Genomic DNA, 15074 nt, shown 5'->3' on the forward strand with positions numbered 1-15074 from the left:
ATTTACCCCTTCATATGTATTAACATATGTAGACGTATAAGGGTAATTTAATCATAAAAATATTTAATTATTTGACCAGTAATAAACCAATTGGCGGTAAATAGAATTTTTATCCAACTTTTTGTTAATTTTAATTTTAATGAATTTTAACTAACAGAGAGATCTATTTATTTAATTAAAGCAAACATTAGAAGTATTAGAATCATAACTTAGAATCAGATCTTCGTTATCTAATCGAACTCGAAACATGCCATTGGACAGCGATTCAATTCTTAATTTTGTAAAGATTTTTGTAATAAAATGATAATACATTAGAATTAATTAGTGTGGATGTGTTTCGTATTGTTAATGATGTCAAATCAATATATTTTTTTATTTAATGAAAATAATAATTTTATTTTTAAACCATACACTAATCATTTATCATATCATCGATCTTCTTTTCGTATATTAATTACACACTGAATATATAATAAATATCATATAAATAATTTAATTTCAACTAAACTCAATCTAAATTAGAATTATGAACTCAACAATCATGGGATTAAATTATCCGACTCATCAACGGAAGAAACCACGGCAGGCATGCAGATAGAGAGAGAGAGAGAGAGTCGACAATTGTATTGCTCTCAGCATCTGAACGCCACATAGCAAAACCCACCATCTTATGTGTAGATTCAGGAAACCCCCGCCTTCAATCCTCAGCCATGCAGAAGAAACAAACACGCATGCAGAAGCACTGCAGCCAGGTGTTTCACCAACTCAATTTACGTGTCAAATACTAACCCCATTCTCCACTTCTATAAATCCCCTCGCCTTCCACTTCCAGTCGCCACTTCTCACTACACCCCCCAAGCAATCACCTCCATGGCTAATAGCTTGCTTTTGCTCTCTCTCAGTCTCAGCTTTCTCTTCTTGTTCCATGGCTGTGTAGCTCAGCTCGAGCTCCAGCAGCAGCGCTACTGGCAGAGCTTGCAGCAACACCAGCAGCACCGCCTCCGGGCCAAGACTGAGTGCCAGGTCCAGCAGCTCACAGCCCGCCAGCCCAGTTCCCGCCTCCAGTCGGAAGCCGGTGTCACCGAGTTCTGGGACGCGAATAACGAGGAATTTCAGTGCGCCGGGATTGAGTTTGTTCGCCACACTATCCAACCTAGAGGCCTCTTGCTGCCGTACTACACCAATGCCCCTCAACTGGTCTACATTGTGCAAGGCCAGTACTTTTTGCAGCCCTCTCTTTAATTTTCTATTATTGTTTATGTTGTACTGATCTTAATTTCGTGTAAAATGTGTATGTACAGGCAGTGGAATCCAGGGGACTGTAATTCCGGGCTGCGCGGAGACTTATGAATCGGAATCAGGCGTCGGTTCTACTGGAGAAGAAGAAGGTCGCCAGAGAACAGATCGCCACCAGAAGCTACGGCGGTTCCGTCGTGGTGATGTCCTCGCATTGAGGGAGGGTGTCACCCACTGGGCTTATAACGACGGAGACACCCCGATAATCAGCGTCTCGATCCGCGACGTTGCAAACGAAGCCAACCAGCTCGATTTGAAATTCAGAGTAAGTAAGAGATTGGGTGATGAATTCGTGATCCTGAAATTATATATAGTTTTCTGATCGATTCTTGAAATGTGTCAATTTCATGAACAACCGACAGAAATTTTTCCTGGCTGGAAACCCTCAAACAGCGCAATTCCAAGGCCAACAGGAGAGAGAACAACAACCCAGAGGCGAGGGCAGGAGAGGTCAAGAAGAAGGGCAAGGAACAAGCAACATATTCAATGGATTTAACGAGGAATTCTTGGCCGAGAGCTTCAACATTGATCCCCAACTAATAAGGAAATTGCAGTCAAGGGAGGACAACAGGGGCATCATCGTCCGAGCCGAAAGGCCGCTCAGATTGGTCTTGCCTGAATACGGACGAGAAGAGCAGCAGCGACAGCGGGAGCAAGGAAGAGGAGGAGGATACATGAATGGCCTGGAAGAAACAATATGTTCCCTCAGGATCAGGGAAAACATAGAACACACCGCCGCCACTCATTCCTACAACCCACGAGGCGGCCGCATCAGCACAATCAACAGCCAGACTCTCCCCATCCTCAGTCAGCTCCGCCTCAGCGCTGAAAAAGGAGTTCTCTACAGGGTACGTAAACACAGAGTTAAGTCGATACACGAACTACATAGTACTAACTCAATGACCTTAATTTGAAACGCCCGCAGAACGGAATAACGGCACCACACTGGAGCACGAACTCCCACTCCGCATTGTACGTGACGAGAGGAAGCGCAAGAATCCAGGTGGTGGGGCACAAGGGAAGATCGGTGTTGAACGAGGAGGTGAACGAGGGGCAGCTTGTGGTGGTACCACAGAACTTTGCGCTGGCAATAAGAGCCGGCGAGCAGGGATTCGAGTATGTGACTTTCAGGACCAACGACAACGCCATGAAAAGCGAGCTGGCAGGGCGGCTCTCCGCCATCCGGGCGATGCCGGACGAAGTTGTGATGAACGCGTTTGGTGTTTCCAGGGAGGACGCCAGGAATTTGAAGTATAACAGAGACGAAGCCACGGTTTTCAGCCCCGGAGGAAGAACAGGGGGGTATGCTTAAATGTGTGTGAAAATTTTGTATATGTACGAGTTTGTAAGAATAAAGAGAGATTTCCTTATGGACGTGGGGAGTTCAACTGTCCACTTCATATGTGGGAATTTGTACTGTTTTATATATTTGCAGATGTAATAAGAAGACCGTAATTTTGCTAATTAATCAGGTATTGGAATTTAATGTGGTAACATTTCTTGCACTTGTGCAAATTTACTGCGCGCTTGCGAGAATCAGTTGTTTAGTCTATACGATTTTCATATAATTAGTTTGAATTTATTGCATATAATTAATTTCAATTTGGTTGAGGCGGATTTAGAATTCTTCAATGATGATTGAGTGTAGAGCTAAATGGGAGTTTAATAAGAAAACAAACCCTTAAAAAACATGTAATAAGAAACCCGTGATTTGTTGATCAAAATAATCAGGTTTCTAGACTTCAATGATAAGTTTTCTACAATTTCAAATCTTAACATCTCTAAAATATAATTTAGGCAAAATTACATTTTCACTATTGTAATTTTAGGTTATTAACATTTTTCCTCCTGTTTACACATTTAGTTTTTTTTTTTTGGGATAAATTTAGTCCTGCATTTTACAGATTTAGTCATTTTTTAGTAGATTTAGTTTTGTTTTATAATTTTGATCCACCGTTAATTTTTTTTGGCCACTTGGTTTAACCAGAATGCCCAGTCAAAAAACACCTCATTTGCCACGTAGCCAAGGTTTTTAAGGGTTTGAACCTGCGATATGAAGGAATTTTTTCCAAATTAAACCTCAGTTCTTTCAATTTTCTTCTCACAAAAGAGGGAAATTGCATGAAATTGTTGTGCCTCTTTTGATTCCAAATTAAACCCTAGTTCCTTCAATTTTCTTCTCACAAAAGAGGGAAATTGCAATTTTGTTGTGCCTCTTTTGATAAGGGGGACAAAAGGGTGAAAATCACTCATACAGAGGAATAGTTAGGTTGATGACTGGACTCATGCTCTAATTTTCCTCATCTTCTTCTGATTGGTCCCAAATAATTCTGCACCATTTGACTCCGCTTCTCGTCTCCCACCATTTTTGCGTGTGTATTCCTGCAAGAATTGAAGTGTGAGAACAAAGATTTGAGGTTACTTGATGTAGAAATTCAGGTACGCGATTTCTGTTATTTGTGTGAAATAGGGTTCTTATGTATTGAATTTACATAATACTAATCATAATAAAAAAAATGGCTCATTGGACCAAAATTGTAAGAGCAAGACTAAATTTGTCAAAAAAGGACCAAATTTGTTAAGCACATAACTAAATTTTCCAAACAAAAAAGGACTAAATGTGAAAATCAAAAAAATTTCAAAACGAAAAATGCTAATGACTTAAAATTATAGAACAAAAAATGTAATTTTGACCTGTAATTTAATATATATTTTATGACGCTACCTTGTTGATTCCTCGTTATTTTGTTATTGTACAGTTCAAGTGTCATGAGCAAGACAAGAACTTGATGTAGGAAAATTTTGATTTGATCGAATCAAATGAATTATAAAATAAGTGTTATATATTTGTTATGTGATTGGTTGTTTTTCTTAATTATTCATTAATTGCACAACAAATATATTGTACTTATCAGATAATTAGTTCTAATCCGATCAGATTTAATCTAGATTAGAATTTTTCCAGTAATTGGTTCTAATCCGATTTGACCAATTTAGGTTATAATTTCCCCTTTGTATAAGCAAATTTGGATTTCGCTTTTTAACTTTCTATCTTTGCTTTTCAAAAATTTGCTGCTTGTAAATGCTTCTCCGATTTAAGAGTGGAAGAAGGTTTTCTATTAGTATGTGCCTTTTACTTCTCGAATTCTTTATTGATCAGTTTGAAAAATATTTTTTTACCCGTTCAAATTGGGTCGACTTAGGTCGGATCCAAACCCAATCACATTTTTTTCTCTCGTTTCTTTGTAATGTTGTTAGATAATATTGGAAAAATTTTAATTTAATTTTGTAACTCATGAGGTGGCATTTTTAATTTTTGAACGAATTAATTTTTGTATTTTAGTCCTATAATTTTATAATTTCGATAATTTTAGTCCTTTTTCACCCAATTTAGTCGAAAATTGCAATTTACTTGATATTTTAATCTTGTAAATGAAATTCATGCAGGACCAATGATGCCAACTCTTTCAAGTTATAGGACTAAAAATGTCAATAGTTCTTAAGTTATAGGACTAAAATTGTAATTTAATTGGATCATGTGCAAGGATGAAAATTGCCAAATATTTAAACTTACAGGACTAAATTGCTTAAAATCAATTCGTCGAAGATAAAAAAATATCACTCCCCATAAATTATAGAACTAAAATTACATTTTTTCCCAAAATATTTGACCATTTTTTAGTGAAAACAAGGTAATTGAAAAACACTAAAGAAATGTTAAAAATTGAAGCAGAAATTGTAAAATATGTTAAGACACATATTGAAAACAAAAATTACTTATATCAAAATCACTAAAATTAGGCAATATACAAATATTACTTATATCAAAGTGGAAAGGCTTTTCGAGTGAGCAATATATTTACTATAGATTTATCAATATATATTTTTATTTTTATCAATAATTTATCAATAAGTTTATGATCCCAATTGAAATTCTTAAAAGAAATATGAAATATTAAATCCACATATTTAATGGCGATAGAATCTAATATTATTAGATTTTAAATTTCAATTTTATCTTTTAACCAAACATTATTACTTATTAAGAGTTGAAAAACATACTTAGCATAAATCATAAATCTATACAACTAATTATTTTAATTATTATTTATTGATTAAAAATATACATGTTTAGAATTACAAGTTAAATAATTTTCATAATATCTTAAATTTTTTAAATTTGTTCACTTCAATTACATAATTGATTGATAATGATCAATTAATTTGGGGGGAAAAGTAAAAGTATTTTTGTTAATCAGATCAAAACTGGTTACATATGATCTATGAGTATTACAAGGGTCGACCTCTAACCCAAATGCATGGAAATTCTAATTCGAATCAATTTCGGTCAAATTTGAACTAATTATGTAATAAATATAATTTACTTATCATATAATTGGTATACAGTTTAGAAAAAATGATCAAAAAATAACAATTATATCATACTTACTCTGTAATTCGTTTGGTTCAACCAAATTAATTCGAACAAGAATTTTCTCCCGGATCTAATTTATAGTGGGTTTGGACATGAACCCAGGTCTCACAATTCTATTTTTTATGGATCTGAATAGGTGTGAATTGTGTGATTGTTGTTCTACCAATTGACATTTATAATGTATATGCATCAATGTGCAAGGATGTATAAGAATAATTTGATGAAGGACTAAAAATACCATCCTACCTGAATTTCAAAACTAAAAATGCATTTTTTCCTACAATTTATACTAGAACAATTCAATCACTTATCCACTCAAAATTTTTGGCGTTGCCCGACGGGTGTAAGATAGAGATTGCCGAATTATTTGCAACTCATCAATCGCACTTTATTAGATTGGAACACTGGTTTTATTAACTCTCACGAAGAAAACCACATTGGATCCGCAACGTACAAGCTTCTACTGCAAATAGAAGGGCACGCCCCTCTATTATTCCGACACTGGCCACAATTTACTTGTCTAATACATACACATTTCCTTACATCATAGACTTGATCACATCCAGAGCATATTCAAAGGGCTTAGGCATATACGACATCGGCCTGGAGGATCTCGGCCAGCTGTACCTGGATGTGGAACTAAACACCCTGGATTCCTCCCTGTTATACTTCAGCCTCCGGGCTTCGTCCCTGGAAACCTGATACGCAGTCATGACTACCTCCTCTGGCATCGCCCGGATGGCGGAGAGCCGCCCGGCGAGTTGGCTTGTCATCGCGTTGTCGTTGGTCTTGAATGAGATCCACTCCAAGCCCTCATCTTGGCTTGCCCTCTTCGCCACCACGTAGTTTTGTGGCACTATTATCAGCTGCCCTTCCCTCACCACGCCGTCAAACACTGACCGGCCGGTATGGCCGACCACCTGGAATCTACCGCTACCTCGTGTTATGTAGATTATGGAGTGCGCGTTAAGGTTCCAATGCGGCGCCACCAGGCCATTCTGCATACGTATGCATGCATAAATACATATCTTTTGAAGGCCTAAATTTACTCTTTTAAAGAATGTTGTTAATTTTTTAATTTAATTACCCTGTAAAGGACTCCTTTCTCGGCACTAAGACGGAGCCAGCTGAGAACAGGGAGCGTTAGGCTGTTGAGGGAGCTGATGCGGCCGCCGTGCGGGTTGTAAACGTCGGCCCGTGCGGGCTCGTCTAAGTTCTCCCTCAACTTGGCCGTGCACAAGGTCTCTTCCAAGCCATTTGCTCCAGAGTATGGATCTCTCTCCCACCTTTCCTCCTCTTCTTCACCCGGCAAGACAATGTCAAGCCTCTCGGCTCGCACAATACGACCTCTCAGATCGTCCTGCCCTTTCAATCTCCTCGCAGTTTGTACATCTACACCGAAAGCATCTGCCAGAATTTCATCGTCAAATCCATTGAAAATGTTGTTGGTTCCACCTTGTTGTTTCTCCGTCTGCGGCCGGCCAAAGTAACTTTGTCTTCCGCCTTGCGGGTTTCCAGCGAGAAAGAAGTGCTGGGAAAAAAATATATATAAAACAAGAATCCAAGAGTAACAGAAAATTGTTGGCATGCATGCATTGTTTTGATATTCTCTTACCCTGAATGTCTGATCAAGCTGGTTGGCTGCGTTGCCGGTGTCGAGAAGTGCAACAGTAATAAGTGGCTCCCCTCCATTGTTGTAAAACCAGAGAGTTAAACCAGCCGGCAAAGCGAGAATGTCGCCCTGCCTGAATTGCCGAACCTTCTGGTGCCGATCCATAAACCTTCTCCTTCGATCCTGTCTCGGTTGGGTATCCCTTTCGAATGTCTCGGCGCATCCCGGAATCACCGTTCCCTGAATTCCCCTCCCTGTCAAAGATTATACCTATTCAATATCCTAATGACCAGTTTGAACTGAGAAATTAAAAGAGAGTTGAAAAACACTGAAAATATATATACTAGCCTCGGACTACGTAAAGAAGTTGAGGTGCATTGTTATAGTGCGGCAGCAACAGGCCTCTGGGCTGAATAACGTTCCTGACAGCAGCAACTCCGGCGCATTCGAACTGCTGATTATTCCTGTCCCAGAACTCGGTGAGCCCGGCCTCGGACTCAAACCGGATGGTGGGTTCTTGCGCCGTGAGTCTCTCGACCCGGCAATCCGTCCGGGCCTGGAGCTTGTGTTGTTGCTGACTCTGGAGGTCTTGCCAATAAAAGTCTTGTTCACCTGCAAGCTGAGCAGACAGGCCACGGATGAGAAGCGTAACTACAATGAAGAAACTAAGTAAAGAAGTTAGAGCCATGTTTGGAGGTGCTGGGATTAGTAGTTTGAGGGGGCTGATGATGGATGTGAAGCGGGGAATAGAGAAGGGTGGGGATTTATAGTTGAAATTGGTGGGTTGAGGTCGACACGTCGAGTGTGAGATGGTGAGAAACGAGCGACATTTGGCGGTATCTATTGTGCATGGGCTTTTGTTTTGTTATGATCATCATGAGGTTGCATGTATGGAAATGCTGCTCTGCTTACACCTAATGGGTATGTGGCGATTATGTTTGGTTGGATTGCATTTGTTGCAAATTTTAATTATTTTATTTTTTATTACATTCAATATATACATAGCATGTGTTAATTTTTTTTTATTTTTCAAAATATAATATATGATTTCGTTCAAATATACATAATGTGTGTATGTTGAACAAAATAGAAAATGAAATGAATATTACAATAGAAAATTCAATTCGTTGATTAGTACATATATTATGTAAGGGCAAAATTTTTTTTTGATCCCGTTAAAAAAGGCCGATTTTATTTTCGATACCATAATTGTGGCAAGTGTCACTTTTGGTACTATAAAACACAAAAAACATACTATTTTGTCCCAAGTTAACAACAAAGGCCATGTGTCCCACACGTGGCCGTTAACGACAGTAAACTTCTATTGACTCACGTGATTTTGACTTCAAATGCCTATTTAAAGGTACCAAAAAATAAAAGAAACGTATTTTTTAAGTACCATTAAAAGAAAAAAAAATATTTTGACCAACTTTGGCCACAAACTATAAGAATTTCTTTTTTACAAAAATAGAAATATTAGAAAAATTATATTTAATATATATAATAAATGGTTCTGAAATTATAATTATTTTATTTTAGATAATTTCTAGGATCAATTATACTATTTTTGAAATTAAATTATTATTTGGTCCAAAAATATATTAATATGTGAGCACAAACTATAAAAAGTAAAATTTATTTTTCGAATAAAAGTATTAGATAAACGTTTTATTAAATAATTTTTAAATTATAATTATTTACATTGGAGATAAATTGTAGAAATAAAATTAAATTTTATTTTTTTTTTTTTTTGGTCAAAGTTTATTAAATTTTTTAGAATAAATAATAATGTAATTTTAAAAATAATTAAAATATGCTAGAAGTTATCTAAAAATAAATATAATTATAAGTTATAAACTATTTTTTATTTATATTAAAATATAATTTCTTTAGTTTTTAAATTTTTATTTCTTATAATTTATGGTCGAAGTTTATTAAAATATTTGTAAAAAATTTATAATAAAAATTCAATTTAAAAAAAATTAATAGTTGCTGCAGTTTATCTCGAGTGTAAATAATTTTAATTTTAAAATTAATTTACTATTTAATAAAAATATTATCTAATACTTTTACTCAAAAAATAACTTTTACTTTTTATAGTTTGTGCTCAAATATTAATAATTTAATTTCGAATAAAGTCTTGTCACTTTCTTAAGATTATGATTGACTTCCTATTTGGTGTATTAATGATTGGCTATGACTCTAGGCATGAGACTAAGGAGACTATGACCAATCCATAGTCACGTTGCCAAAACTCTCGAACACTTGTAAAAATGTAAGAAGTACTTTGAAAAATCATACGAAGGCTTCCTTCTCAACGTGCTGAAGTAAAAAGGTAATGACCCAAGTAGTTATAACGAATTTGACAATTACAAAAAATTAAATGGCCTAATAAAAATTTATAAAATCATGATAAATTAAACTATAAAAAGCCATATGAATATGTAAGTCGTAAGGGCTAAATACTTATTAAACTTCATATATTTATAATTAAATGATTATAATAATGGATCATAAATCTCAAATAAATATGAAATTATATAAACACACCAAATTAAAGTAAAATATTGAAAATAATTTAGTAACTAAGAAAATTTTAAAACTTATTTGCAAGAACATTACTCACAACAAACAATACTAAATACTTTCCAAAAATACTGAAAATTCTAAACGAACAATTATAATAAGAAAGACGGGGCGTACAAGATTTATATAAAAAAGAGATCTTTTTGGGTGGATAAGATTTTTGGTGCACGGATCCTCTGTACTAATACAGGCAGATGTACTGCTTCAAGAAATTACAACGCTTAAAAACCTCGTACTCAGTCCAATGAATTGGACTTCGATTTATCCTCTAATACAGCCTCAGATTCTCTATTCCGACTTTTGTTGACTACACCATCTACTGTCCATAAGAGGCATAGACAGGAATTAATTCTTTTCGTCGCCACTGGAAATAGGTGGAGGTCTCAGCAGTGGGTGGCAAATATTCAGCCTTGATGGCTTCATGATTGAGGAAATTATTCGTCCAGGCAGCTATAGCTGGGAATTTGTGGGGATCCAGGATTTTCACTCCGCCAACCTCTTCCCAAACAGGCAACATGTAGGAAATGAATCCCATCATTAGGTCCACATGTCCAATTATGTCCCCTCCGAAGAACCTCTTCCCTTTCAGCTTCTCTTCGACATGTTCCAGGTTCTCAATGGCTTGTTTCACTGCTCTCTCCTGCGTCTTTCCTTCTGAACAGAGAGCAAGCCATGCTGATTCAAGAACCTGAGGATCAACGGAATTTATATGCTCAGAGTAGTTATATGGTGTCATTACATTGTATGATTAGGATCACATATTATCTCTACGGCATGAAATTTTCTAAACCGAATAAGAATTCACGTAATTTTATTAGTCATCAAATATATATAGAAGCAAAAGTATTTTATCCCATGTACCTTCTCATCGGCAAATCTAGCCCATAAGTGGGCTTGGGCTCTTTGGTAGGGATCGTCGGGGAACAAGGGGTTGGACCTCCATTTCTGATCGACGTACTCCAGTATAATGGAGGAATCAGACAGCGGCTTTCCATCATGAACAAGAACAGGCACTTTTTTATACAAAGGATTTAGCTCGGAGAGGAGAGGACTCTTATTGAAGATATCTTCCTCTATATATTCATACTCAACTCCTTTCAATTTGAGTGCCCATCTCACCCTGTGAACAAATGGGCTAACCCAAAACCCTACCAGTTTCACACTGCTCTCATCCCTCTTCTCCATTTTTGTGGTATATTCAACTGGTTTTAGCTCTTGGGTTTATATAGTATCCAGATTTTGTTTGCATTCAGATGTATGATCCTTTTTGTCAACCTTGGAAGCATCCCTGAAAACGTTAGTTCACGTGCACAGTTGTTCAATTGGACAAGGTAAGGTACTTGTCTAGGACAAGTTAAATGTTGAGGGAAGGTGTTTTGAATTTGGATACTTGGAGGAAAATTAAAAAGGATGAATTTCTGAGAATACGTCCACTAAAATTTGTTCAACGGTGGAGTTTGTCGTGTGACTAGATTTTTCTTTTTGTTGTCTTTTCTTGATTCTACACTCTAGGTTAAGATTCAGTATTCAATTTGATTTTGTCTTTATTTTTAATTATTTACAATAACAACTTTTTACTTTTTTGTTTTGTCACTAGTTAACTCAAATATTGTCATAACTATTACAATTACAAAAATCATTGCAATGACAAAATAAAAGTTCTTGTTACTTATACATATAATTACTGATAATTTAATATCATTACTTATTTTTTATATGACAAAAATCATGCCAATAACTATGAAAATTAAAAATTAAAGAGATTAAATTTGTTGGTCATCAATATCGAATTTGGAAATTAAGGGATATGAAGTTTGAGTTATTACAATATCAAAATTAATATAGGAATGAAATATCTTGTTGCTAAATATCGCAACGGATTTTTACGTCGCTAGACTTCGTAACTAGCCTCTGTAATAATTTTATCTGTGAGGATTTTTTAGGAATCGTCACACACTAAAATTTTCGTTGTAATTCTTGTTGCTAAATTTTTTTAAAATAAATAAGTAAACAACTATATGTGTTCCTTACAAAATACAAAATGAAATATTATATAGTTCAATTAGCAACCACTATTTCCTTGTATGGTGTTATGAAAATAATAAAGTTACATGATAAAAGGCTTATAGGATGGGTGAAAGATTTCGGTCTATTCAAGTTCAAGACCGGTGTAAGCTGGAGTCCCATGGTGGGCGAAGAGCAGGGATAATTGTAGTAGAAAGGACAACTGCTCTCGAATCAGCAATGCCACATCTGACTCAAAAAGGATCGAATTGCCTTTGCACATGAGAAGAGGATTAGGTTGAACGCGAATAACCTCTTTCTTAAGGAAGTAATGAAGATGGCGTCGAATAAGTTGATCTTACTCCAGCGCGTGCAGCATGTGCGTAGTGAGTCTAATTTTATCCTAACCCTTGCCTCAGCCTACGAGGGCTATCAATTCTATCTCCCATCCTTCATTGACTTCCGCGGTCGGATCTATCGGTCAAGAATATTGCACTTTCATGAACGTGATAATTATTAGTAAAATTAACTTTATATAATATGTAAAACACATATTACTAATTACAAACTATGTATAAATTAGTTAAATAATAATATTGTCTATTTTTTAAATAATGATCTCATTATAATAAGTTAAGAATTAATTCAGTTAATTTTAAAATTCTATTCTAATTTCATCATCCTAAATGATATTTTAACAAATCTAATCGTACGTACCAATAGTTAGTCTTAATAACATCAAATTTATTTAATATATTTTATAAACTTTTTTACTAAGTTTGGCTTTAGAAATAATTCTTGATATTCAGTATTATTATTTTACAGCTCCGACCCTAAATCGACTCGAATTTATGTTTATGTATACCATCAATTGGAGGCATAAACAGGAACTAGTTCTTTCCGTCGCCCATGGAAATAAGCGACGGTGATGGCAGATATCCAGCCTTGATCACTTGATGATTGAGGAAACTATTCGTCTAGGCATCAATGGCTGGGAATTTCCGGGGATCCAAGATTTCACTCCAAACAGGCAACATCTAGGAAATGAAGCCCACCATTAGGTCCACATGTCCAATTGATTTGGACCCCAAAATGCGTTGATTCAGAATTGTTGCACTCCGGACTGCGTTTGGTCTGTTTTAAAAACTGGTCAAAAATGGACGACAGGGATTAAGACACCTAGGACAGTGAACTGTAAAGGAGACAAAGACAACAATGGCCATTGCTTTTCTTTCTTGCCTGCCCTTCAACTTTACAACTTGGAATGCTTTGCTTCTCCATACATAGTGCGCATTACGCAGCCAATGGACTTTGAGGAAATATCAATTATCACATATATTTATTTTTTATTCAAATTATCTTTATATATTTTCTCACGCACTAATGAATGTGAGAAGATATATCTTCATCCTTATAAAGGTGGTTTAATAAAAAAAAATTTATTTGACGTACAATAAGTCAATGGTAAGTTAATCATGGGTAAATATGAATTTTATTCAAGTTTTTTGCTAATATTAATAAATTTATTAATTTTTAACTAACGAAATGGTCTATTTATTGAACGGAGAATAATATCAAAATTACTAAATGTGGTTTTCTAATGAATTTAGTTTTCATTTAAAATTAATTTTAGTATAGGACTATTTAGTTATAAAGTTTATGTCAATACACATGTTAGGGGTTTTTGTAAAATCTTAAATAAAGGTGCTTTGAAATACATTAGATTATTTTAAATTATGCTAAATAAGCTGCAAGTTGTAAACTAGTGTGAATGTCCTTATTACAGCTTAAGACGTCATAGTAAAAAGTTGAACTTCTTTACGATTTTTTTGTCCTAATTAGATTTTGTTCATTTTAAAAACATTCGAGTTCATTAACAGCTAAAATTTAAATACCTATTAAGATAATTAAGAAATTTCATAAATTAATAAGTTGGTAATATACCAATATTTTTACGAAACACTTTCAAATCAATTTTTTTTTTAATTTATAACTATTACTTTCAAATTTGCGAAATTTTTACATTTTAATCACTTATCCATTTGTTTGAAAATTAAAATCTCGTGTTTTGACATTTCAAGAGAGTGCAGCTCCACAAGTTGTTGGTGACTTTCTTGTTTGCCCAAAATTCTAATTGACAATGATTTGGTTATGAATTGACAGCATTGAAATGAAAGTAGCAAAGCAAGCCATGTGCCTTTTGGCCCTTCCCCTATCAAAATTGAGCATAATTGGTTTTATTTATTTATTTATTTGAGCATAATTGGTTAGTACAGATTGGACCCAATCAATTTCTCTTTTTAGCCATCCACCATCCACTTTCCAAGTAAGTACACTTTTTTTTTTTTTTAATTTTACAATATTTCATAAATTAAAGAATATATATTGATTAAGACACGTAGAAAACACCCCTTAACTTTTAAAATTAAAAAAAAAAAAACAATTAAGACCCTCTTGCTTTGTTGTGTTTTTCAACTGATGAATTTTATGTTTTGATTTATATATTATTTATTTTAAATATATATTATTAATTATAAAAGCTTAAATATTTTATTACCGCTTGCTTTTATTTTTTCTTTCCAATCTCAACATGTCAAAAAATAAGGTATGTTGAGATTGGTAAAAAAATATAATTAAGAGTGTGTTTGGTTGGGGTAAAAAATGGGAGCATAAGAGAAGTGGAAGTTATGATGTATGGACATGGACACGACGATACGAAAAACGTAAAAAAAATTAGGACACGATACTGCACTGACACGGCTATATAATATAATATATATTTTTAATTTTTTATAAAATTAAAATATATAATATAAAAAATATTAAGATAGAATATAAAATAACCATATCTTATATCTATATTTTTAATTCATGGTGGCTTAAAAATATACATAATTAGTTTATTTTAAAGAAATACAATGAAAATTTTCTAATAATTTAAATTAGTTAAATTATCGTGAACATATCTCAATTTTTAGTAATTTCATTCTAATACTTTTAGTTTAAGAAGAGTGATTGAATTCTTTTTCTTTTTTATTAAGCTTGAAATTCTTTTTTTTTTTAAAGGCAACTCAAAATTTTTTGAAATTATAAAAAAAAAAAAAAGATTCACAACGTGTCAGACATGCGACAGATGTCGTG

The 15074-nt window shown here is 34.4% G+C and overlaps 3 protein-coding genes across 3 annotated transcripts; 1 reads left to right on the forward strand and 2 right to left on the reverse strand.

Annotated features, from left to right (window-relative positions):
- Nucleotides 857-2790, forward strand: LOC105171778 (legumin B-like). The gene is given in 4 exon segments (NM_001304398.1): nt 857-1213; nt 1302-1561; nt 1659-2144; nt 2222-2790. Coding segments are annotated over 4 exon segments (1476 nt in total). The 5' UTR covers nt 857-870; the 3' UTR covers nt 2609-2790.
- Nucleotides 6123-8054, reverse strand: LOC105171779 (11S globulin subunit beta-like). Its single transcript, NM_001304399.1, is given in 4 exon segments — nt 6123-6729; nt 6819-7262; nt 7347-7597; nt 7692-8054. Coding segments are annotated over 4 exon segments (1494 nt in total). The 5' UTR covers nt 8032-8054; the 3' UTR covers nt 6123-6270.
- LOC105171780 (glutathione transferase GST 23-like) lies at nt 9999-11130 on the reverse strand. Its single transcript, XM_011093010.2, has 2 exons — nt 10791-11130; nt 9999-10617 (listed from the first exon to the last, which is right to left on the reverse strand). The coding sequence occupies exons 1-2, from the start codon at nt 11112-11114 to the stop codon at nt 10246-10248; spliced, it is 696 nt and encodes a 231-aa protein (XP_011091312.1). The 5' UTR covers nt 11115-11130; the 3' UTR covers nt 9999-10245.

The sequence above is a fragment of the Sesamum indicum genome, linkage group LG10 (assembly GCF_000512975.1).
Source record: "Sesamum indicum cultivar Zhongzhi No. 13 linkage group LG10, S_indicum_v1.0, whole genome shotgun sequence".
NCBI classification, from domain to species: Eukaryota; Viridiplantae; Streptophyta; class Magnoliopsida; order Lamiales; family Pedaliaceae; genus Sesamum; species Sesamum indicum.